The following is a 26589-nucleotide window of genomic DNA, read 5'->3' on the forward strand; positions in this document are numbered from 1 at the left end:
CTCATTGAATCTTCCTATTATTGGCCTCAAATGAGAGATGAAGTGGATAGCTATGTGAAGACTTATCTTGTGTGCCAACAAGATAAGATTGAAAATAAAGCACCAAGTGGGTTGTTGGAACCTTTGCCTCCATCAGAGCGACTGTGAAAAAGTGTCTCTCTAGATTTCATCTCTGCCTTATAAGGAGTTTGGATCTAACCTCGTGATAGTGGATTGATTTTCGAAATATGATACTTTTATACCTACTCCTATACTAATTGCACTACAGAGGAAGTAGCACAATTATTCTTCAAGAATATGGTGAAGTATTGGAGATTACCTAAGAGCATCGTCAGTGATCAAGATCCACGCTTCACAGGACGACTATGGATAAAGTTGTTCAAACTTCTTGGATCGAAACTTCAATTCTCGACACTATTCCATCCTCAAACTGATAGGCAGACGGAGAGAGTAAATGCCTTACTCAAGTATTACTTGAGGCATTTCGTAAGCGCTAATCAGAAGGACTAGACAAAACTCCTAGACATTGTCTAGTTCTCGTACAATCTACAAAGGAGTGAGTCCACAAGGAATAGTCCGTTCGAGATTGTGACAGGATAACAACCGCTTATACTACACTCTCTTTCTTCCTCTTACTTAGGAAAGAGCCCTGAAACTTATCATATGATTAAGTATTAGGAAGAACAAAAAGATGTCACTCATTCTTACCTCGACAAAGCCACAAAAATGATGAAGAAATAGACAGATAAGAAGAGGAGGCATACAACCTATCAAGTGGGAGTCAAGGTAATGATTAAACTTCTTCCACAACAATTCAAAGCCTTTCGCAAGGTTCATAAGAGATTGATTCACAAATATGAAGGGCCATTTGTGATCATTGGACATGTTGGAGAGGTTGCTTAAAAGTACAACTCCCTTCCTCTATGAAGATCCATCCCATCTTCTATGTAAGTATGCCTAAATCATATCATGGAGACCAAGAGAAACTGAGTAGAGGTGACTCGAATCGTGCTCCTCTTGTGATGATTAGATCCTTTGATAAGAAAATCAAAGAGATCTTATCTAATCACATTATGAAAGGAGTACCACCAAGTATCCAATACTTGATTAAGTGGAAAGGAGTCTCGATAACTGAAGCTAGTTGGGAAGCTAGTGAAAATTTGTGGCAATTCCAAGAACACCTAGAGTGCTGTCATGAACAAAACGCGATGAGAACGTCTGCGCAATAGGTTGGGAAGGATGTCACAGTAAATTTTAGATGGTTAAATTTAACAGTGTTTGTATGATTTTCAGGAGTGTTTGAGAATGCTATAGATGGTTTCAGAACGTTTTAGAATGTCCTAGAAGGTCTTGAAATAGCCTAGAAGATTCTGGAAGGTCATAGAGTATTCTAGAAGAGTGTAGGTGTATATATATGTATGAAGAGTAGTATGGAATAATCTAGAAGTATTTAGAGAAATATGGTAGGATATATATTTGTAGTGAAAGTTCTAGATGATCAATTTGGACCGTTGATTAGATTAATCCTAATCATCCATTTAGGAGGTGGATGGCTATAAATAGGGAGTGAAAGTTAGAGTTTGGATGGATGAGTCATTTGTAATAAATACTTGAATAATATAGTGTTCTTTCTACCAAAACTTTCTTTCTCTTGTGTTCTTAACTTTTTTGCTAAATACTAAAGGTTAGGCTAACTTAGTTTTAACTCAAGAGGTTAAGTAAGTTCAAGTACCGACAGAATAATGTTGGAGTGTGTCAAAGACTATAACACAGATATCTTATTGTGTTAAGATTTAAGGAAATTTTTTTACTCAAAATCTATTCTCTTTCTTGTTTGCATTTTTTCAACTCACAATCATTTTTTTTCTATTCAAAAAATATATCATTTAATATTACACACATTTGTTTTAAAAAATAATATCAAAATTTTAATAAAAATTTAAGGATGAAAATAATATAATTTATCTCTTAAAAAATGTAATTATAGTTGATGTATTGAGCAACATGTGCTCACCTGAAGTTGGTGGTTTTCGTAGATACGTGTTGTAATTGAAGGTGATCCATCTTAGTTCAGTACGTGAAGAAGAAAATGAGCTTTAGTATCGTGTAATTTTTTTAAAATTAAGTGCGCGCCTAACTCAATTTTAAAAATTATTCTAAAATAAATAGTATCTCATATTTATAAATTTTTTAGATATCGAATATTATTGTGAGACATAAAACTTGTAATTAACCTTTCTCTTTATTAGTAAAATCCACTTTTGCTTTCTTCAGTTATTTATTCTAGATGTTATCTGCTTCTCTTCGTCTATAATCATAAAGTTTAAGATAAATAGTCTTTGATTCACATACCTCACCAACATTGCTAATTGCGTAGAAAAGTGTTCCTCCAATCACAAGTACGTCACCTAAGAGAGGCTTTGAACCGCCTTTAGAAAAAATAAAAAATAAAAAATTTAGCGTTGGATTATTATTTTCTATAAGACAATCTTATCATTATTACAAAACATTCAGAAGACTTAGTTCCAATAGAATTAATCAAGAAATATTACCTCCACCACCAACTTCACTATCAGAAAACATGACTAAACAGAGGCCAAGTACACATATAGCTGCACCACTTAACTGCCATAAAGAATATCTTGTGCCAAGGAAAATCCATGTGAATAGAATGGCCCAAGGTATTGTCCAACAATCGAGTAGGGTCACACTAGTAATTGACGAATACTGATATGCTTTGTTAACTGCATACAAGGTAATAGAAGCAAAAAAATAACAGGAAAAATTGCTTAAATCCTGAATTCTAAATTAACTATTAACTGCATACAAGGCCAAATAAGTAAAATGGTGGCGCTGTGGAAATTGCTTCAGTATCTAAAATTCACACAGAATAAAAGTTTGGGACTTGGAAGCCATAATTTGCTTTTTTTTTTAAATGTATCTACTTTTTATTTTGTATTCCTTAATTATTATTAAAATAAACAAATAATTTTAGATATAAATAAATATGTAATTATAGATATTATATATAAAAAATTATTAGATATTAATTAAGTTAAATAAGATAATTTTATATTATTATTTTTTAGTATTATTTTTTATAAATTAATATAAAATATATTTAATGTATGTTTAAGGAGAATTTACAATCATTCATTTTTTACTTAATTTTTAATATTATTCTAAAAAATTATGAAAAAAAGAGCATTGCAAAAATGGGATAAATTACATGAATATCTTAATACAATTTGGTTATATTTATGTGTTTTTTATGTAAATTATTACAGGATTACATGATTTAATCATTATAGGTAATACGATTTATAATTTTAACGTAAACCGATGCACCTACAACAAATTAGTTAGTAGTGTGTCATTCACGTAAATCACTGCAACATCTCATGATTTATTAGGGATATAACTCACCATCCTAACTTTTTTTGACAGGAAAAAACAAATTTTTAATTATAAAAAAACCAAATAACACGAATATTAAAGAAATATCAATTCTACATAAATAATAAGAAGATAAATATTTCATGTCTTGAACTATAATATGATACTAAAACTAATATTTGATTATTAAAAATTTTAAAAAGTAAAAACAAAAACTGAACAAAATCTCTTTTATTTTTGTATCCACATGCATGTGATGCAAGCTAATAAGATGCATCTTCTTCTTTTTCGTATAAATCTGAATATTTTCTAATTCTAAACATTTTTTTATAATTAAAACTATTTATTTGAAAAGTTTTTCTTTTAAATCTGATAAGATCAGCAACATTAGAACACCACCAGCAACAAAAAAAAAGAACCAAAATACTACCAAAAAAAAAATCACAGATGAATTATAAAATCAAGAAGACAGAGCTAAATTCAGGTCCGAAAAAAAGTTATCTTAGATCTAGATCTAAATTACAAATTTAAATCTCTAAAAAAAAGCAAAAAAAAAACCACGAAACCGAAAGCAAGAAAAAAGGAGATAAAAAGAGAATGAGATAAAGTGGCGGCGGAGTGGTGTGAAAGAAAAAATGGAAAACAGAGGAAAAGAAGGAAAGGGGAAGGGGAGAGGAGGAGAAAGACGGAGAGAGAGAAGAAACGAAAAGGACGGTAAGATTAAAAGTTAAAGGAGACAGGAGCATAGGAGGGCCACCGCGACCTAGACTGAGGCGACGGCGACGGCGACTGAGAGAGAGAGAGAGAGAGAGAGAGAGAGAGAGAGAGGCTAACTCACCATCCTACTTGGTGTCCGCCTAAAATAATTTAGTTAAACTGAGTATAAATCGTATTATAAAAAATAAGTATAAAAAATCTTACTTATTACGATTTAGCTTGCTATAAGAGTATAAAATAATGAGCATAATAAAAAAGTTTTAATTTTATAAAAAATTTATAATAATTATAAAAAATGCTTGTAATAAATTTTTTTAAACTTTATAAAAATGCTTACCATTATTATAAAAAGTGCTACAATAAAAAATTTTAAGCTATAAAAATATTTACAATAACTATATAAAAAATTAGTTGTACTCTGTTGCAAGATGGAACGATTTACGCTGAGTAAATTTTTATAACTCTTGTTTTTTTAACTATTGCAAGCATTCTCAGTTTAAAAATTTATTGCAATTATTTTATATTCCTCTGTGCGAAGCTAAATGGTAACAAGTTGGCACAATTTATACCTGTCCAACTAAAAATCACTAGTTACAATATTTAGTAGATGGGTAAATTACTCCACGTATATCTCTTAGTAAATTGGGAGATGTACTGATTCTGAATAACACACTACTAACTAATCGTTGCAACATGCAGTAATTTACATTAAAATTGTAAAATCGTGTTATTCTCCGATAATTTATATAAAAGAAATCAGGAAAAAATTATAACTAAATTATATCTAGGATATTCATATATAATATCCAACTATGTTATTTACGAAATTTACCCGTGAAAACTAGTGCAAACCTTAAATGTGTTACAAGACCACACAAGAATTTCCAAGAAAAAAAATATTCTAATGGCAATCGTATTAATATATTTTAGTATATATATAAAACTCATTTTTTCCATCCATAACAGGAGAAACAAAGAAATTCAAAATATATGCATAGACCATAGTTTATAACCCAATTACCCAACCTATATACCGATTTTGGGAGAAATTATTACATGTTGACAAAGTATTTAGGTGAGTTGTATTTTATCGATTCATAAAATGACAATTAAAAAATTGTGAAACCTTATAGTAATAAATATTAAAAAAAAGTCTTTTTACATTAAATTTTAAACAATAAATTTTAATAATTTAAAAGTAAAAATATTAACTTAAAATATTGGTTAATATTAATAAAAAATATTCACCCGATAACAATAATTCTCAATGAATAAAATATATCCACCAGCATACAATAATTTCTCCATTTTGGGTGGTCTGGCAATAAATAAATGCTTGCTTGACCAAAACACAAAGGGGAACCCATAAAAATATTCTACAATTGCTTTCTCACCAGCTCAAATGATTTTAGCTAATATCTGAATCTCACCTGCCAAAGTTTTCTTATTCTAGTTCTAGTTCTAGTGTATCTTCTAAATTTAACAGAAAAAGATTAGCGTCAGCTTTTCTAAAAATAGATAAGAACAATAGAAAGAGAGGCAGAGACTTACCCAAATAATTGCCCTGAACATCAACAATACCTAACAATAAATACCAATACCAAAAACCCTGCACAGATCAATATAAGCAACTCATGAAACCTAAATTAAATTCAAATTCAAATTCACTTCATATATATAGATACAAACCAGAGGTTTTTGATTCCTAAAGAGCAAGATAGTTCCATAAACCAAAGCCAAAGATGCGTAGACAAAGAGACTCTGAGTGAGAGGCGCATAAACGCCTGTATAATATGTCCAACATGTATGTTAAACTGCAGAAATTTTCTTTAACAAAAACAAACAAATAAATAGAATAAGAAGAAAGAGTTGGGGAAATAATAACGATACCGAATTTTTGGGAGATGACAGAGGAAGTGAGGCTTAGGAGAGCAAGAGTTAGAGAAACAAGTTGACTCAAAATAAGAATGCCAACCACTCTCAATTTTGTGTGGTGATGATGCCTTCTAAACCATGTAGTGATGCCAGAGCTAGACCAATCCATTAATATTAGTTTACTGCTAGTAGTCGAAATGAAACTTTAACGCTCTTCAATCATGGTGCCTTATTCTTGTCCTATATATATTAAGAATTAAAGGTATATGCATAACCAACCATGCTGTGCTTTTGTTGCTGTTTTTCTTCTCATTATTTAAGAAAGGTAGCGGAAAATTAAAGGCGTGTGAAGTGGTGTTAAGTGTTGGGTTTTTCTCTCCTTTGTGAGGCCCAAGCCCAACATTTTGAGGGTGTCTCTTGCACCCATTGTGCCACAACCCTAGTTCAGATTTTTGGGGTCATTGAGAGTGAGTGAGAGTAGCCACCAAGTGAGAGAGAAGGGGAAAAACAAAATTCCCGTTTTTGCCCAAAGCAGTAAATTTCAAATATCAGTTTCTCAGTTGTTCACCGTTGGATCGGCTTGAAATTTAAACTGCATGTTATTATCATCTTGTTCTTCATTCTGGTCGGTGGAGATGTTGATTGGAGATTTGCAGTGAGAGAAATTGGCTTCGCAAGAGAGAAATTAGGTTTCCCGTTTTTACACAGAGCAGCAATTTTGGAACGGCAGTTTCTCATTCTTTCACCGTTGGATCGACGTGAAATTTGAACTGTAGATTCTTCACATCTTGTTCTTCATTCTGGACGGTGGAGATTTTAATTGGAGGTCTACAGAGGGAGAAATTGGCTTCGACAGCAGCTCTGTTTTTTGGGTATATTTTATCTTCTTGCTTTTCATTTGTGAGCTTTGGTGCTTTGATGTTTTGGCTGGTTATATGCACATTTTTGTGCTTTGTTTGAGACTCTCTTGTACCTCATTTGATTATAGTGGAGCTATTTCATTGGTCTGGACGACTCGTGGTTTTTACCTCTTACCTTGAGGGGGTTTTCCACGTTAAAATCTCGGTGTGTTCTTATTATTGCTTTACTTGCTATATTTGCTTGTTATAGTTGCTGCCATATTGTGTTGTGAGTGCTTCCATATTGTTTTTGTGTTGGACATTTGTGTCGTTTCCGCTGCTAGGCTCTTTCATACTGGCATCAGAGCTTGTTGGTATTTTTCTGGGCTTGTGAGTTTGTGAACAATGGAAGCTAATACTAATACTAGTAGGATGATCACTCTTAATGGTCCTAATTATGATTTGTGGAAGTCAAAAATGGAAGATTTGCTTTATGTCAAGAATTTTTATCAACCAGTTTTTGGTACAGAGAAGCCTAATGATAAATCTGATGATGATTGGACTTTGTTGCATAGACAAGTCTGTGGATATATTAGGCAGTGGGTTGACGATAATGTGTTGAACCATATTATTGGAGAGACACATGCTCGGACTCTTTGGATTAAGCTTGAACAGTTGTATGCTCGAAAAACTGGGAATAACAAGATGTTTTTGATTAAGCAGTTGTTGGCTTTGAAGTATACAGATGGGACATCAATGACAGATCACTTGAATAATTTCCAAGGAATTATGAATCAGTTATCTTCCATGGGTATCAAGTTTGATGAAGAGGTTCAAGGATTGTTACTTCTTGGCTCCTTACCAGACTCGTGGGAAATTCTCAGAATGTCATTGTCCAATTCTGCTCCTGATGGTGTAATCTCTATGGATCTTGCCAAGAGCAGTGTTTTGAATGAAGAGATGAGAAGAAAGTCACAAGGTACATCGACTACACATTCAGATGTTCTTGTTTCTGAGTCTAGGGGGAGAAGCAAAAGTCGAGGTCCTAAAGGTAGAGATCAAAGTAGAAGCAAGTCTCGAGGAAAGTATAAGAATATTGAGTGTCATCATTGTGGTCAAAAGGGACATGTGAAGAAATTTTGTTGGCAGCTAAAGAAGGAGAAAGCCAAGGCAAGTAAAGATAAGAGCACAAATAAAGATGATGGTAGCAAGGAAGACAAGGTTAATGTAACTCATGATGATTTTCTTGTTGTTGAAGAGTTTGAATCTGTTAACCTTGTTGATAATAGCACTAGTTGGGTGATTGATAGCGGTGCTTCTATTCATGTTACATCTAGGAGGGATTTGTTTACGTCCTATACTCCTGGTGATTTTGGTGATGTAAAAATGGCTCATCAAGGTGTTGCAAAATGTGTCGGTGTTGGACAGGTTTGCTTGGAAACCTCCAACGGTACCAAGTTGACTTTGAAGCGTGTGAAGCATGTTCCAGATATTCGGTTGAACTTACTTTCTGTTGGTAAGTTGTGTGATGAAGACTTGGATAGCTCATTCTCTCGTGATAGTTGGAAGCTCACCAAGGGTTCCATGGTTGTTGCTAGAGGTACTCGACACTCTACTCTTTATTTAACTCAAGCAAAGATTGTGAAAGATGTTGTTAATGCTGCTGAGTTTGTTGATGAAACTGATTTATGGCATAAGAGATTATGTCATATGAGTGAGAAGGGCATGAATATGTTATCCAAGAGGAATCTTTTATCTGGTTGTAAGGTTGCTTTGCAAAAGTGCAACCATTGCTTTGCTGGGAAACAGAACAGGGTTTCTTTCAAGAGCCACCCACCTTCAAGGAAGTCAGAGATACTTGACTTGGTGCATTCTGATGTATGTGGGCCGATGAAGACAAGAACACTTGGAGGGTCTATCTATTTTGTAACCTTTATTGATGATCATTCTAGGAAATTATGGGTTTACACTTTGAAGACCAAAGATCAAGTTTTGAATGTGTTCAAGCAATTTCAAGCTTCTGTTGAAAGAGAAACTGGGAAGAAGTTGAAATGCATTCGTACTGACAATGGTGGTGAGTACTCAGGTCCATTTGATGCTTATTGTAAAGAGCATGGTATAAGACATCAGAAGACTCCTCCGAAGACTCCTCAGTTGAATGGCTTGGCTGAAAGGATGAACAGAACATTGGTTGAAAGAGTTAGGTGCTTATTGTCACAGTCTGGATTGGCAAAATCCTTTTGGGGTGAAGCTTTGAGCACTGTTGTTCATGTCTTGAACCGAACACCATGTGTTCCCTTGCAATTTGAAGTGCCAGAGAAGGTATGGTCAGGTAAAGATGTTTTTTATGATCATTTAAGAGTCTTTGGATGTAAAGCTTTTGTTCATATTCCTAAAGATGAGAGATCTAAGCTTGATGTAAAGACTAGGCAATGTATTTTTATTGGCTATGGCATGGATGAGTTTGGTTACAGGTTTTATGATCCTGTTAACAAGAAGGTGATTCGGAGTAGAGATGTTGTCTTTGTTGAAGACCAAACATTGAAGGATGTTGATAATGCGGAAAAGCCAATGGTTCAGCCTAGTGATGATTTTTCTGACTTGGATATTACTCCCTCTATGCCTATGGTAGAAGATGGTAGAGTTGAAGCTCAAAATAATGAGCATGATACAAGTGCAGGTGAAGATGGAACAGTTGATCCAATACTTGATGAAGTTGGTGATGATGATCAAGATGAAGAACCAGCTTTAGAAATTCCTGCAAATGCACTTAGAAGGTCTACAAGAGAGAGAAAGCCTTCGTCAAGGTATTCTCCACATGAGTTTGTTTTGTTGACTGATGGGGGAGAACCTGAATGCTTTGGAGAGGCTGTTGAAGATGAAAGCAAAGCTCAATGGCTTGAAGCTATGCAAGAAGAAATGAAGTCCTTGCTTGAGAATGATACCTATGAGTTGGTGAAGCTATCGAAGGGTATGCGAGTTTTGAAGAACAAATGGGTATTCAGAATCAAGAATGAAGAACACAATTCTAAGCCTCGGTATAAGGCTAGATTGGTTGTTAGAGGCTTTAGCCAGAGAAAAGGTGTTGATTATGAGGAGATCTTTTCTCCTGTTGTGAGGATGTCATCCATTCGTGCTGTGCTTGGATTAGCAGCGTCTCTTGATTTGGAGATTGAGCAAATGGATGTGAAGACAGCTTTTCTTCATGGTGATTTAGACAAGGAGATCTACATGGAGCAACCGGAGGGCTTTGTTGTTAAAGGAAAGGAAGATTTTGTGTGCAAGCTTAAGAAGAGTCTTTATGGGTTGAAGCAAGCTCCAAGACAGTGGTACAAGAAGTTTGAATCTGTTATGGGGAAGCATGGTTACCGTAAGACAACTTCAGATCATTGTGTATTTGTGCAAAAATTTTCTGATGATGATTTTATCATTCTTTTGCTTTATGTGGATGATATTTTGATTGTGGGCAAGAATGCTTTGAGGATTAATGAGTTGAAGAAACAGTTGAGTAAGTTCTTTGCTATGAAGGACTTGGGTCCTGCCAAACAAATTTTGGGCATGACTATTACTCGTTATAGAGATTCCAAGAAGCTTTATTTGTCACAGGAGAAGTACATAAAGAAGGTGCTTCAAAGGTTTGGCATGAATGATGCCAAATGTGTTGCTAGTTCTTTTGCTCCTCATTTTAAGTTAAGTACCAAGCAGTGTCCAACCACTGATGAGGAGAAACAAGCAATGGATGAAATTCCTTATGCCTCAGCTGTTGGAAGCTTGATGTATGCTATGGTGTGTACTAGACCAGACATTGCTCATGCAGTTGGTACTGTGAGTCGTTTTCTCTCTAATCCAGGTAAAGAACATTGGAATGCTGTTAAATGGATTATGAGATATCTCAAAGGTACAACTAACTTGAGTTTGAGTTTTGGTGGTGAGAAACCTTTGCTAGTTGGCTTTACTGATGCAGACATGGCAGGAGATATTGATTCTCGAAAGTCTACTTCAGGTTATTTGGTCAAGTTTGCAGGGGGAGCTATTTCATGGCAGTCAAGGCTACAAAAGTGTGTTGCACTTTCTACCACAGAGGCAGAGTTTATTGCAGCAACTGAAGCATGTAAAGAGTTGTTGTGGATGAAGAAGTTTCTTGCAGCACTTGGTTTCAAGCAAGACCGTTATGTGTTGTTGTGTGATAGCCAAAGTGCTATTCATCTTGCCAAGAATTCTACTTTTCATCCAAGATCTAAACACATTGATGTTAGGTATCACTGGATACGGGATGTGTTAGATTCAAAGTTGTTGGAACTTGAGAAAGTTCACACTGATGACAATGGTGCTGATATGATGACAAAAGCATTGTCAAGAGAAAAGTTTGAAACATGTTGTTTGATCGCCGGAATGGCGAGAGCCTCCACCTAGTCGAGAAGGGGGAGATTTGTTGGGTTTTTCTCTCCTTTGTGAGGCCCAAGCCCAACATTTTGAGGGTGTCTCTTGCACCCATTGTGCCACAACCCTAGTTCAGATTTTTGGGGTCATTGAGAGTGAGTGAGAGTAGCCACCAAGTGAGAGAGAAGGGGAAAAACAAAATTCCCGTTTTTGCCCAAAGCAGTAAATTTCAAATATCAGTTTCTCAGTTGTTCACCGTTGGATCGGCTTGAAATTTAAACTGCATGTTATTATCATCTTGTTCTTCATTCTGGTCGGTGGAGATGTTGATTGGAGATTTGCAGTGAGAGAAATTGGCTTCGCAAGAGAGAAATTAGGTTTCCCGTTTTTACACAGAGCAGCAATTTTGGAACGGCAGTTTCTCATTCTTTCACCGTTGGATCGACGTGAAATTTGAACTGTAGATTCTTCACATCTTGTTCTTCATTCTGGACGGTGGAGATTTTAATTGGAGGTCTACAGAGGGAGAAATTGGCTTCGACAGCAGCTCTGTTTTTTGGGTATATTTTATCTTCTTGCTTTTCATTTGTGAGCTTTGGTGCTTTGATGTTTTGGCTGGTTATATGCACATTTTTGTGCTTTGTTTGAGACTCTCTTGTACCTCATTTGATTATAGTGGAGCTATTTCATTGGTCTGGACGACTCGTGGTTTTTACCTCTTACCTTGAGGGGGTTTTCCACGTTAAAATCTCGGTGTGTTCTTATTATTGCTTTACTTGCTATATTTGCTTGTTATAGTTGCTGCCATATTGTGTTGTGAGTGCTTCCATATTGTTTTTGTGTTGGACATTTGTGTCGTTTCCGCTGCTAGGCTCTTTCATTAAGTTGGAGTTTTGAAGATTGAGTGAGGGTATGCGTGTTCAGCTACCATTCTTTAGTTCGTTAGAATATCGGAACGGAAAAGGGGGGTTGTGTAATAATAATGTAAACAACAGAGACCCACACTCTCTTTCGGTCTCTTGTTCATTAAAAGATGAAAACGACTTTAAAGCTGCGTTTATTTTTTATAGGAAGACAAGATAAGACACTGATAAATAGACATACAAAATTTTGTGTTATTATTTTATTTGGTGATAAATTAGAATAAATTATAAAAATTTAATTTATTTTTTTTATTCAAAAAATTTGAAAAAAATATAATAATAAAAAATTAACAAAAATAATAAAAAAATAAAAAATAAATTCTATTCCTTATTAATATTTCTGTATTATTTCTATCAAAATAAACATAAAATAGTTCTTATACACAATATTTCTATCTATATCTTATTTATTAAATATAATTTTATGTCTTTATATTTTTATTTCAATATCCTATCTCTAAAAATAAACGGAACCTAAGTTACATACAATCCATGTTCTTCGGTCACTTGTTGCACTATTGCTATATTAAACACAAACAAATAAAAATATGGTATTATTAAATGATTTTATATGTAAATTATTTTATCTTCTATCAAAATACTGTTGTGCATTACTTGGCCAAAACCAAATAATATTAAACAATGCCAAAATAAAAATATGCGTAAACTAAAGTGTTTGAGAATTACTTAGTTCGACACCATAAACCACTCTAAGTGTCTTGAGGGACTATTTTATTTTAAATTAGAGATTTAGATTTAGATTTTTAAACAAGCGACTTTATTAAATAAAGCTTTTCCAACCAATCGTAAGACGGATCTTAATGTTCTAATATTCACCAATTTTGCAATTCTCTTTCTCAAATTGAACTGCTCAATCACTACAAGAAACATCACTTTTAACGGTCATTTATTTTACTTTTAACGACAATAAAAATAACCATTAATACATTTACCGGCAATTAGACATTAACCGTCTTATACTTTGTTGCTAAAAAGTTTTAGTGGCAATTATAACATTTACCGGTAAATACCTTTTTAATGACCGCAAAAACTATATAATTTTTAGCGGCCATTTTTTTGGCAATTTATATGGCCACCAAAATTAATTCTAAGATTTCAATATTATTCACTTTTAGTAGCCATTACTATTGCCACCAAAACTCATTTTACTGACAATTTATATGACCACTAAAAATAATTTTAAAATTATAATATTATTCACTTTTAGTTGCCATTACTATTACCACTAAAATTTTAGGATTTTTTTTAATTACACTCACTCTTTTAGAAATAACCACCTATCATTTTTCTAAAATTTCAAATTTTATCATTAATTATTATTATTATACTACATAATATAAATATACTAAAATTAATTACTACAAAATGAAGAATTTCATTAAATTCAATATACTTAAATATTTATACACAAAATTCTCTTGAAATGTAATAAAGCATAATACAAATTCAAACCACACAAACACTATAAATCTATGTTACATCAATGATTAGCACAAAGATAATGATCAAAAGAAAACAAATAGAGCCCAACTCAGATGCAATACAATAATACAGCAAAGAGAATGAAGCAAAGTTCTCAATCGCTCAATTATATGAGACCATTTATGTATGGATTGCTCTGCTATAATTCGGCTCTTCAGCTTTTAACCAGCTCTCTTTGCCTAATCAATTGAAAACCAGCTTTAATAGAAAGATTATAAAAAGGATAATAAAAATCACTGACTTTCTTTTTACTCTTAGTTTCTACTTCAATTCTGTCTAAGCAAAAAATTAGTAAGGTATTCAACTAGGAACATCTAAATAACTAGTATTTAACCAGTCACCATGATAACACAAAAATACCAAAAGACAACAATTAAAACTCACAGGTGATAGGAGCTGCTCATTTAATCACCTCTATTGGTGACTGGATATGGTACAAGTCTCACTTGATACATGGTATATCACATAGTTAGCAGTAATGACTAACAACCATTCATGCCAAAATTCATGAGAAATGTTGGTTAGCAGCATCATGATCCTTCCTCGGAAATGCTGGCATGATTTGATACACCACAACCTAAAGCTCAAAGCTAAATGGTAATGGCGCACTTGAAGAGAAATCTGACACAGAAGTTCAACCTTTTTGTCAGGACTTGCTGCCAATCTGTTCAAAGACAACGAGAGATGCTATGAGCAATGTAGCAGTTATCACATATACCTTCAACAATGGATAAGACTGTATAACTATAAAAAATTGTTTATTAATATTGACCAATACTATCAGATCTTATACGGTATAGCGAAAAGGCCTAATTTTACCAAATGTATAAATTAGTGCAAGGAAATCCTTCAAATTCAATAATCAAAGCCAGCACTAAACATGATAATGATCCAAAATAAAAATAAAATTTAACAAACAGGCACACTTCTAAAGCACCAAATAGCATGATAATTGAGCCTAAAGTGAGGCCAAGTTCTAGCATTGGATTTAGGGATTATATGTTGAAATGAGGATGCCATTTCCCAACTAAATCTTCCACATTATCCTTTTATACTTCTATCATAAAGACCTCTTATGGATATAGATATTTAAACATAAATAAGCAGAAAAAAAGTACCTAAGAATCAGTTAACTATTCCTCCTCTGATGCGGATACATCTTCTGAATCAGACAATGGTAACAAAGTGCATGTCCCAAGCATGTGGCCGTTGAGGCACACATAATACTCAACACCATCTTCATAGGAACCCAACCAGGAACTAGCACTTTGAGGGATCATTCCGGCCTGCCGCATGTTCCACAACTTCGCCTTGCAATAAATGCCTTTAATAGAAGAGAAAGAGTCAACCCTATCAAAATGCATTATAATGACCTCACAAAAAAGGAAAAACTAATTGCTAGTAATTTGAGGAATATCACAACAATGAAACAAGAAATTTTACCTTTGCTGCTTTTGCAGCAACCTTCTTTTCTGTCTCTGCTACAAACCAGATTCTTTTGGGGTGGGAAAAGATCTCTTCCTTATGAGCAATCATGCTTTCAGCCTGCCCATTTCATAAGAGCACGATTATATTTGAATGGCAAATCTTAGGAATGAGAAAATGCAGAATGAATGGAAGGTTCAAAGCCACATAATACAATACTAGTATTAGGAAGTACTATTTCTTAAACCATAATGTGAAGTGAACCCACATGAAGATTTGGAGAATTTTTCATCAAAGCAGGACATGTTATTTGTTAATCATAAAACAGGACATTTTACCAGCTTTTGTTTCAAATGATCTGAGCATTCAACCTCGTATACCATGTAACTTGCAAGAATTAAATGACACCTGCAAAAGTTAAATTCAATTTAGGTTTCTTCAATAGAGGAACAAGACAGCAATTCCAAAATTTTCCACCAAACTAGTTGAAAAATTTCTAAAATGTAGTTATATTAATAAAATAATAGATCTAATTTTATTATTCAATCACCAGAGTCTTAATATTAATATTAATTTGGAAAAGAAAAGGCTGGTTAGTTGTTAAGACTTAATAAGTCAGTCAAAGAATACGATATGAAAGATTAGTTAAAGAGTTAGACTAAACAAGCAATAATAGGTACTATCTTTAATTTCTTCTATAAAATGACAAATTACACAAACAGTTGATAGCTTGATTTAGTTGCAATTTAATTTCTACCAGAAAAAATGTATACATATAACAAAATTAGATCAAGCTAGCCATATACATTTTAGGCCCTAGTTAAGCTAATGATTGGTTTCAATTAGCTTTATGGTTTCAGAAAGGTTCATCAATCATTGCACATGCAATCAATAATCCTTTTAACCACCCTACTAATTTGGATTGCTAGCAAAAACAACAACTAGTATTGGCAACATAAGTGACTTGTAGCCATGTGTTAGAATTTGAAAAGAAATAAATAAAGAGGTAATCTTGCCTTTATCTGCATCAAAATTGACTAAGTTCTTTGAAGCACGGTGGCATCCATGTATTATATAATGCACCACAAGGAATGAACTTTAGATCAGAAGCAGAGTAGTGTGAATAATGGTGCAAATGGGATTTCAATATTTGGGCACAAGAGGCATGAGAAGTGGGTATGAGAGGCTTGGAAAACAACGTTGTTGGGTGAAATCTGTGAATGGAAGATTACAAAATATTAGGTTGTCATGAGAATGTACAATGATGTTGTCAACAGAATGAACCTGCAGGAAGTGTTTGGTAATGCTGCTGTTGTTATTCCCACACAATGGGGTCTTCCTGTAATCTCTCATCATTATCATCCAAATTTATTATGTCATTTTACTATTGCTTTCATAAAATTTAGATTGTAAGAAAAAGAAAAAGAAAAAAAAAAGACACACACCTTTTCATCATGAGCAGGGCCACCAAAAGAAGAGGGCCTCTTTGCAGCTTGACTTGCAGCAGCATTTGCAGACGGCACTTCATTTCTTCGATTAGGATGATTAGAGTGAGATTTCATACTGAAGAAGCCTTGGTGGAGGCTTGTAATTGGGCTGATTTCTTGCCACATTCTCTTCCTTCCTTGCAAACCTCTCTCCTTTTAAGAGGATTATAACTGCAGCATTCAAATTCAAATTGATATATCAAACCAAAAGCCTATATACAATTGAAAACCAAACTTCACGAAATTCAAAACTAGAATATCAAGGCACTTAATATATCTGTAGCCAATTTTATTCAAAATCACTTTTTAAAATCAAAAGCAACACAACCTTTTTAATTGCAATTTATTTTGAAGCATACAGTTGAAATTTCAATTTTGCATAAAACATCTCCTAAAACAAGATAATACTGTTAAACCAAACTACAAATCAAAACAGATTGAATAACAAAACAAAAAGTAATTAAAAATTTTAGATACCATTATAACAAAAACATAAAACAATTTAGAATTTCAAATAACCTTAAAAACATATCCCCCATTATACTAATGCGCTTACCGGTATTGATAGAATCAGGCTAACTCGTTTTATGGCTATATATAACCAATAAGCAAAATGATGAGAAATATGCTGACTAAGTAATTGATTGCTTTCCAAGGTAGAGGAGGCCTCTGCTTGAACCTGAAATAAAAAAAAAAAAACAAAAAAATTAAAAGTAAAGATATTAGGAACTGAGTTGATATGTGATACCAATTCTTTGGACATAAGATACTTTTAAGTGAAAGAAAAACCTGAAGTGGATTTCATGTTTTCGATATTGATTATGGATAACTCAATTCTTTTTCTGTTTCTTGATGGAGTATAAGACACTTTTAAGTGAAAGAAAAACCTGCAGTTTCAATATTGATTATGGACTACTTCTCTAGTTTTCAATAAGCTCTAAATTAGTTCAGAACCAGTCCATCTAATTTTTAACCAGCTCATAATTGTTATCCATTTTCTGAACTTGCATCCAAGTATAGGGATGATATTCTAAAAATCATACAATTGGAAAAACCACAGAATTAGAAACATTTTTATATTCTGAGCAATAATGCAAACAAAATCTTAATGAAACTCTACAGAAAGCATTTCAAACACTTAAAATTAGGATCTGAAATCCAAATATAAACGGAGCAAGAAAGCAAGAATGGCTGATCAAGCAAGCAAGAAAGGAGAAGACAGAGCAAACAAAATATTAGGATCTGAAACACTTAGACACTTCAATTTTAGGTTAATCTGCCAGATTCATTAGGATCAACCAAGCAAACAGAGTAAAAGTAGTAATACAGAGAGAGAATCACATGCTTCTAAATATTGAAACCTAAATCAAAAAATAAATGGAGAAGACCTACCGAAAGCGGCGATCTTGTGCGTCTACATGCAAGAACGGCGGCGGTACAAGCGGCGGAGGTGTGATGTTGTAACAAGAACAGTAACGGGCGGATCTGAGGTGGATCGGATGGAAATGAGATCCAAGGAGTAGGATGATGGACGGCGACTGTCGGCAATGGTAACGGTTACGGCGGTGGTGATCGGCGATGGAGGAAAGCATGCGAATTAACCCAGTGTCGATACTTCTCTTCCTTTTTCAGTTTCTCTTTCTCTCTCCAGTTTTTAATTTCATCTAGGGATAATAAAAAGAAAGTAATAATAAAGTTTAGTGGCAATAATAATAATGACCACTATAATAATTTAAATAAATTAAAATTATAAGTAATAAAAGATAATAATTTTTTGACAATAATAATAATGACTACTATAATATATAGTAATAATGATAAATATATAATTATCATAAAAACATAACTTAAATTAAAAAAATAGTAGTCATTATATTATTGTCACTAAAAGTTTGCGGCTAAAATACATTTTTTTTTATAGTGAATAGGAGTTCTTATTTTTTTTTTCTTTACATGTTATTTTTTTCACTGATTAACTATATTTTTCATAAATGTTAATTGTTTCCTAGTATTTGATAGTCAACTTAACATAGTGATAGGAATAGTGTATAACTAATAATATAAATAGGATGGGTCCCTACGGTTTTTGTTTCCTACAACTAAAGCAAAATCTTTAAAATTATATTGTATAACCATGAGAAAATTATTTGTTTAAATTTTACACTACAAGAATTAGGCTGATTAGCTACTATAAAAATAGTCGTAAAATCATCGTTAATCTGACACAAAATATAATTTATGATGAATTAGCTATTATCTAGCAACTAATGCTTGATTCACTAATTACAAGTCGCAGATCAGTGAGGCAAACACAACAGTCACTAATTTATTTAAAAATTTTTTAGCAACCGAATAGATAGTCGCAAATCTAGCACTAAAGTAAAAGCTAATTCCATATATAGAAGAAATAGATTAAACAGTAGATGCTAATTAGCGACAAACCTTACTACAGTAGACTTGTTGCTAAATATAAACTATCTTCGTAGACAAAATGGAATGCTTAGTTGACGTTAATTATCGAGAAATTTTTCCGAACCTAACTCATCGCAAGTTGTCCGCTAATAATGATTGCAAATCTATCACATTTTGTAACAAATTTATAGCTAATTTTTGAAAATTCTTAATCAAATTTCTAGAAATGTTGTCGCTAAATCAAAGCTATTCTAAATGAGAAAGCAAAATCACAAATTAGTTACAAATTTGCTAGAAAATAATATGTAGTTAATTAGTTGCAATACTATTGCAAATGTGATCATGCTTCTATAAAATTCATTATACATTATACATCTAAGTTCCTCGTTGCACATTAAAAATTAAAAAAAATACAAACAAACAACACCTAAGACTTGGCAGTTGATATAGTGAGATAAATATATTAAACCGCATACTTGCTTTTTCAAAACTGTAGGTATCTACATTAGTATCTATGTTCGCAAATACAGTTGGTTGATTTGTTGAGATACTACTGAACAAGGTAAAAATATTGTTTTCTTCATCATTCCTCCCTTTTATTATTATGCACAAGATATAAAGAAAATCATCTATTTTAGTAAACTTGCAGGCATGAGAAAGAAAATGAAAAGACGAGAAAATGAAAAGACGATAAGCCTAAGCATTAGGTGAATTATTTTTCAAGGAATAGTGCTAGTAAATATATTTCATGTTCAACACGAAGTATATCATAATGAATTTTTTGAACCTAATGTGTAATAATTTACTAACACAACAGTATCATACAAGCTTAATGTAATATAATTATTTCCATGAGTAAAAAACAAGAAATAGGAAGGAAAGAAAATGAGAATTCAACTATGAAATAGATAGTCAGGTATTCAACGAAATTTTCTTCTCTTTTCCTAACAAATTAACAAATGATAGGTTCTATTAATACTTTGATGCCAAGGGAGTTAACTACAAGTCTATAATCGTTCATTAGTTTCTAATCATCTAGACCTCACGAATAATTCAAGCACAAGAATATTATAAACTACTTAACCAATCAATATATGCTACCAAAAGTAACAATTTAAAAGGTCACAAAAATTACTTCCAATGAGCAGAAAAAGAAGCAACAAAATTGCAATTTCAAGAACAAAAATATAAAATGCTTATCCTTAAAATAGGAAGAGTTGCATTTCTATACATTTGTTGATAAGTTAAGCAAATTACGAATGTCTAGAGAACAATTTTCTTTGCGATTTTGTCCAGCTATACCTATGCTGTTAGAACAGTTATCTGACCTAAGCATATGTAGATATGTTGTCAATACTTCCTTCGTTCAAAATATTATTTTTGTTTGTAGAAAAGAAGGAGTTAATCGCTATTCCAGTGAATAGCCACCAATTTTTCAATAGAACTACACTCTCCCAAGACTCAACCAACCAAACTCCATCAACATAACTAACTTCAATGTTTTATTTCTTTTGTGTTAACAATTTGGCATTCTTGACTAAAAATTTCTATCTAAGCATAAGTGATAACATGCACCTAATCAAACATTTACATATCAGGAGACAAAAGAAATAGAAACAAAAAAATCAGTTTCTATATTGAAATAATAAGCAATTGAGAATGGCATGTCAAACTCAATGGAGCCATTAGAAATTCATAAAAATTATATTTATACATTAAAATTATATTTTGTAAACACAAATTACTTTAAAAAGCAGCATAAAATCTATGTTCGTTTATAATTTTTTTCATTCTATTTTCACATAGAGTACCATTCCAATAATATAATTAATGTAAAATGGATAAAAAAATAATTTATAAGGACAAATTGAAATTGAGCAGCAATGCTATGAGGCACTAAGTACAATTTCCAAGTGAACTAATGCATAAATTGATTTAGTTAGGGGAAAGAGGTGCATACATGGTGAATATTAGGAAGCAATTGTTCTTCTACTCTAAAGTGGCTTCTGATGGGAGTCCTGCAAAACCAAAGGCATAAGAAAATGGAACAAACACACACAAACACATACAAGGCAGTAACACAAACACAAACACATACAAGGAAATAGAATAATAAAAATAGAAATTAAAAAATCAAACTCATAACAATAAACTTACAAACAGAACATCAAGAATTAGAATCATAGACATAGAAATCAAGGATAAATCAAATACTGTCAACAATAACTAGTAACAAATTAGAAGTTCAGACTAATAATCAACATAATAAATAGAACAATAAGAAACCTTACAATAACAAGGATAAAAAATCAATAATAGCCGCATAAATTAACATAAGAACAAATCAGAGAAAAAATCAAAACAATAAATAGTTTACTACAAGAATAAGTAATCATAACAGTAATTAGAAATTTAGAATCATAACAATAATCGGGATTTCAGAATCATAAGCTCAAGCTTAATTATTTTTTCCAGAAAAAAATTTTCCTGTTCACTGAGAAGCAGAACACCAATTTAGAATATCAATATTAATTATTTATTTTAAACCAAAAAGAAAATATTGGTTTACCTGAGAAGAAGAATAGGGAAAGGCTTAGTTGAGTAGAGAAGAAGAAGAACAGGGGTAGCAATGTCGGGGAAAAAGGGGCATAGAAGTGCCGAGAACTAATCATCACTGAGGGTCGTCGTCATCGCTAAAGCAGGGCAGCACTATCGGCGTGAAGTAGAGGGCACTGAGAAGTAGTCGAGCAGAGAAGCACTGAGAAGCTGGGCAGCACTGTTGGTGCACAAAATTGTGATCACACTTTTCACGACTCCGCACAACTAACCAGCAAGTGCACTAGGTCGTCCAAGTAATACCTTACGTGAGTAAAGGTCGATCCCATGGAGATTGTCGGCTTGAAGCAAGCTATGGTTATCTTGTAAATCTTAGTCAGGAGATTAATGATAAAAATGGTTTTGTTTATGAAAAGTAAATAACATGAAATGAATGATACTTGTGATTCAGTAATGACGAACATGTTGAGATTTCAGAGATGCTCTGTCTTCTGAATCTCTGTTTTCCTACTGTCTTCCTTTCTCAAATGCGCAAGGCTCCTTCTATGGCAGGCTGTATGTTGGTAGATCACCGTTGTCAATGGCTACCATCCGTCCTCTCAGTGAAAATGGTCCAGGTACAGTTTCTGTACGGCTAATCATCTATCGATTCTCACTAGTGTCGGAATAGGATCTCTTTATCCTTTAACACACTGTCACTGCACCCAACATTCGTGAGTTTGAAGCTCGTCATAGTCATCCCTTCCCAGACCCTACTTGGACCACAGACAAGGTTTAGACTTTTTGGATCTCAGGAATGCTGCCAATTGGTTCTAGCCTCTACCACGAAGGTTCTAATCTCACAGATTTGAATGCTCTATTGTTGGTGCACAAAATTGTGATCACACTTTTCACAACTCTGCACAACTAACCAGCAAGTGCACTGGGTCATCCAATTAATACCTTACGTGAGTAAGGGTCGATCCCACGGAGATTGACGGCTTGAAGCAAGCTATGGTCATCATGTGAATCTCAGTCGGGCAGATTCAAATGGTTATGAGGTATTGATAATCAAAAGGTAAATAAAACAGAAAATAACATTGAGATACTTATGTAATTCAGTGGTGGGAATTTCAGATAAGTGTTTGGAGATGCTTTGTTGCTTCTGAACCTCTGCTTTCCTATTGTCTTCATCCAGTCATGCGTGCTCCCTTCCATGGCAAGCTATAGGATCCTCTTAGTGAAAATGGTCCTCTACAATTTCTGTACGGCTAATCAACTGTCGGATTTCTCGTCTCGGATGAAAAACACCGGGTACAACTACCGCATGACTAATCATCTGTCGGTTCTCACTAGCGTCCGAATAAGATCTATTGATCCTTTTGCACACTATCACTGCACCCAACATTCGCAAGATTGAAGCTCTTCATAGTCATCCCTTCCCAGATCCTTCTCGGAATACCACAGACAAGGTTTAGACTTTCCGGATCTTAGGAATGTTGTCTATTGTTCTAGCCTATACCACGAAGATCCTAATCTCAGATTCAGATGCTCTGTTGTCAGGAGAGATGATGTGAATCGTTGATTAGAGATCCAAGAGAATATACTTCGGCTGTCGTCCAATGACTACATTGAACATCATGTAGACCGCTTTGTGGTTGTCAGGCACGCGGATCTTGGCTAAGTGAGTACTGAAGATAGAGGGTGATTGTCATGGGTCACCCCTTCAGTCTGACTTAACTGAATTAAGTACAAGAGTATATCTTGGAGAAGACGTAGGCGTGAATTGAATGAAAAACCATAGTACTTGCATTAATTCATGAGGAACAGTAGAGCTCCTCACCTTAATCTATGAGGTGTAGAAACTCACCCGTTGAAAATACATAAGAACAAAATGAGTAGATGGTGCTATTTATACTAAACTAGTATAAATAGTGAAAAGGGTTCGAAGAACTCCCAAAAGGTCAAAGACTCCCAATACAATAGTAAAAAGTGCTATTTATACTAAATTAGTAAACTAGGTTTACAGAAAATAAGTAGATGGTGCAGAAATCCACTTCCGGAGTCCACTTGGTGTGTGTTTGGGCTGAGCCTTGAAGCTTTCACGTGCATAGGCCATCCTTGGAGTTTAACTCCAGCTTTGGTGCCAGTTCCGGCGTTTTACGCCAGAAAAGGGTCTCTGGTGGGTGTTTGGACGCCAGTTTGGGCCATCAAATCTCAGGCAAAGTATGGACTATTATACATTGCTGGAAAGCCCAAGATATCTACTTTCCATCGCAATTGAGAACGCACCAATTGAGCTTCTATAACTCAAGAAAATTCACTTCGAGTGTAGGAAGGTCAGAATCCAACAGCATGTGCAGTCCTTTTTTAGCCTTTGAATCAGATTTTTGCTCAAGTCCCTCAATTTCAGCCAGAAAATACCTGAAATCACAGAAAAACACACAAACTCATAGTAATGTCCAAAAATGTAAATTTTGCATAAAAACTAATAAAAATATATTAAAAAGTAACTAAAACATACTAAAAACTACCTAAAAATAATGCCAAAAGGCGTATAAATTATCCGCTCATCACAACGCCAAACTTAAATTGTTGCTTGTCCTCAAGCAAATGAAAACAAAATAGGATAAAAAGAAGAGAATATACAATAAATCCCAAAATATCAATGAAGCTTAGTTCTAATTAGATGAGCGGGACTTGTAACTTTTTGCTTCTGAATAGTTTTGGCATCTCACTTTATCCTTTGAAATTCAGAATGATTGGCATCTATAGGAACTCAGAATTAAGATAGTGTTATTGATTCTCCTAGTTTAGTATGTTGATTCTTGAACACAGCTACTTATGAATCTTGGCCGTGACCCTAAGCATCTTGTTTTCCAGTATTACCACCGGATACATAAATGCCACAGACACATAACTGGGTGAACCTTTTCAGATTGTGACTCAGCACACTCTTTTGCTTTGGATCACGACTTTAACCACTTAGTCTCAAGCTTTTCACTTGAACCTTCATGACATAAGCACATGGTTAGGGACAGCTTGATTTAGCCGCTTAGGCCAGGATTTTATTCCTTTGTGCCCTCCTATCCATTGATGCTCAAAGCCTTGGATCCTCTTTACCCGTGCCTTTTAGTTTAAATGGTTACTGGCTTTTTGCTCTTGCCTTTTGGTTTAAAGAGCTATTGGCTTTTTCTACTTGCTTTTTCTTTTTCTTTCTTTTTTTGGCAAGCTTTTTCTTTTTTCACTGCTTTTTCTTGCTTCAAGAATCAATTTTATGATTTTTTAGATTATCAATAATATTTCTCTTTTTTCATTATTCTTTCAAGGGCCAAAAATTTTAAAATTCATAAACTTCACTATAAAAAATATGCATTGTTCAAGCATTCATTTAGAAAAGAAAAAGTATTGCCACCACATCAAAATAATTAAACTAATTTCAAGATAGATTTCAAAATTCATGTACTTTTTGTTCTTTTGCAATTAGAAACATTTTTCATTTAAGAAAGGTGAAGGATTCATGGGACATTCATAGCTTCAAGGCATAGACACTAGACACTAATGATCATGTAATAAAGACACAAACATAGACAAAACATAAAGCATAAGAAATGAAAAAACAGAAAAATAAATAACAAGGAAATTAAAGAACGGGTCTACCTTAGTGATGGCGGCTAATTCTTCCTCTTGAAGATCATATGGAGTGCTTTAGCTCCTCAATATATCTTCCTTGCCTTTGTTGCTCCTCCCTCATGGCTCTTTGGTCCTCTCTAATTTCATAAAGGATAATGGAGTGCTCTTGGTGCTCCATCCTTAGTTGCTCCATGTTGGAACTCAAATTTCCTAAAGAGGTGTTGAGTTGCTCCCAATAGTTGTGTGGAGGAAAATGCATCCCTTGAGGCATCTCAGGGATTTCTTGATGAGGAACTTCCTCATGCTCTTGTTGAGGTCCATGAGTGAGCTCTCTTGTTTGCTCCATCCTCTTTTTAGTAATGGGCTTGTGAGATGAATATCTCCATCTTCCATGACTCAGAGTTGGAAGCAACTGCCTTCCCTTTCCTCTTTCTAGAGGTATGGAAAAAAAAGCAGAGCTTTTTTCCACACCAAACTTAAAAGGTTTGCTCGTCGTCGAGCAAAAGAAGAAAGATAGGAGTGATGAGGGGATCATATAGGAATGGAGTGGAGAGGGAATTCTTGTAATAAGGGTCAGGTTTGGGAGGGAGATGGTTTAAATTTGAATGGGTGGGGGTAAGTAGGTTGTATGATGGTTTTGGAGGAGAATTGGAGGTGATTGGTGGAGGTTATTTTGGGGGAGAGTGTTATGGAAAGGTGTGAAAAGGAGAGAAAGTGAGTTGGGGTAGGTAGGGATCCTGTGGGGTTCACAGATCCTGAGGTGTCAAGGATTTCTCACTCCTGCACCTTTCTGGCATTTAAATGCCCTCTGTGTGGCATTTCTGGTGTTAAACGCTAGGCTGATCCCCCTTTCTGGCGTTAAACACCAATCTGGCTGCCAGTTCTGGCATTTAACGCCCAGAATGCTGCCAGATTGGGTGTTAAACGCCCATTCTGCTACCCTTATTGATGTTTAACGCCAGCCAGACACCAGGCACCCTTTTCTGGTGTTAAACGCCAGTCTATGTGCCATTTCTGGCGTTTAACAGCCAGAATGGTGCTAGGCTGGGCGTTAAACGCCCAATTTGCTATCCTTACTAAACGCCAGTAAGCTCGTCATCCAGGGTGTGCTATTTTTGGATGCTATTTTTTATTTTACTTTAATTCTGCAGCTATTTTTGTATAGCTTGACAAGAAGTGATGACAAGTCATCATATACCCATTTTTCAAGCTAATTTCACTTGTTTTGCTAGCATTTATGCACTTTCTTGCATCCTAAGTAAGTGATTTGGAGTGAAAATGTATAACTTCTCTAAATCAAGCAACCACCATGAAATTAATGTTAAATCATGAGGTTTAAGCTAATTTTGATTAAATTTTAATTGATTTATAAGCCTCTTGAATTTAGTGATACTTTGAGTGGTTGTTTAGTTTATTGTAGGTGAAGAAAAGAAAAGAAAATGAAAAGCGTGGCCTAAGAAGCGT

General features: G+C 34.0%; 2 protein-coding genes across 8 annotated transcripts in view; both read right to left on the bottom strand.

Annotated features, from left to right (window-relative positions):
• Nucleotides 1-6351, bottom strand: part of LOC112696678 (uncharacterized) — a 29150-nt gene extending 22799 nt beyond the window's left edge. For both annotated transcript variants that reach the window (XM_025749506.3, XM_029287538.2), the window contains exons 1-5: nt 6004-6351; nt 5803-5897; nt 5665-5722; nt 2553-2744; nt 2353-2429 (exon numbers count right to left, since the gene is read on the bottom strand). In XM_025749506.3, the coding sequence (XP_025605291.1) occupies nt 2353-2429; nt 2553-2744; nt 5665-5722; nt 5803-5897; nt 6004-6157 (576 nt within the window). In that variant the 5' untranslated portion in view covers nt 6158-6351. The remainder of the gene's footprint in view (nt 1-2352; nt 2430-2552; nt 2745-5664; nt 5723-5802; nt 5898-6003) is intronic.
• A 7155-nt stretch (nt 6352-13506) lies between these two features.
• LOC112696679 (uncharacterized) lies at nt 13507-18244 on the bottom strand. 6 transcript variants are annotated; one of them, XR_011862355.1, is made up of 10 exons: nt 17938-18231; nt 17102-17224; nt 16504-16716; nt 16343-16397; nt 16075-16272; nt 15397-15466; nt 15077-15178; nt 14752-14957; nt 14018-14297; nt 13507-13812 (listed from the first exon to the last, which is right to left on the bottom strand). XR_011862355.1 is itself a non-coding variant. In XM_072197059.1 (9 exons), the coding sequence occupies exons 4-7, from the start codon at nt 16584-16586 to the stop codon at nt 14910-14912; spliced, it is 303 nt and encodes a 100-aa protein (XP_072053160.1). In that variant the 5' UTR covers nt 16587-16716; nt 17102-17224; nt 17335-17432; nt 17938-18194; the 3' UTR covers nt 13507-13812; nt 14018-14297; nt 14752-14909. The 6 variants fall into 6 exon arrangements, 2 of the variants coding, with proteins under 2 accessions (XP_072053160.1, XP_072053159.1); XR_011862356.1 differs by lacking the exon at nt 16343-16397 and adding an exon at nt 17335-17432 and having other exon boundaries at nt 17938-18194; XR_011862354.1 differs by lacking the exon at nt 16343-16397 and having other exon boundaries at nt 17938-18244.
• Nucleotides 18245-26589: the final 8345 nt, after the last annotated feature.

This window comes from Arachis hypogaea, chromosome 6 (assembly GCF_003086295.3).
Source record: "Arachis hypogaea cultivar Tifrunner chromosome 6, arahy.Tifrunner.gnm2.J5K5, whole genome shotgun sequence".
Lineage (NCBI taxonomy): Eukaryota > Viridiplantae > Streptophyta > Magnoliopsida > Fabales > Fabaceae > Arachis > Arachis hypogaea.

What these genes read in the sequence shown, in the direction of transcription:
- LOC112696679 (XM_072197058.1), bottom strand. Translation starts at nt 16,586, where the DNA reads ATGAAGTGCCGTCTGCAAATGCTGCTGCAAGTCAAGCTGCAAAGAGGC. An exon ending in GCCCTGCTCATGATGAAAAG is followed by an intron (nt 15,467 to 16,503) that starts GTGTGTGTCTTT and finishes TAACTTTTGCAG; the next exon opens with GTGTCATTTAATTCTTGCAA. An exon ending in ATCATTTGAAACAAAAGCTG is followed by an intron (nt 15,179 to 15,396) that starts GTAAAATGTCCT and finishes TGAAATGGGCAG; the next exon opens with GCTGAAAGCATGATTGCTCA.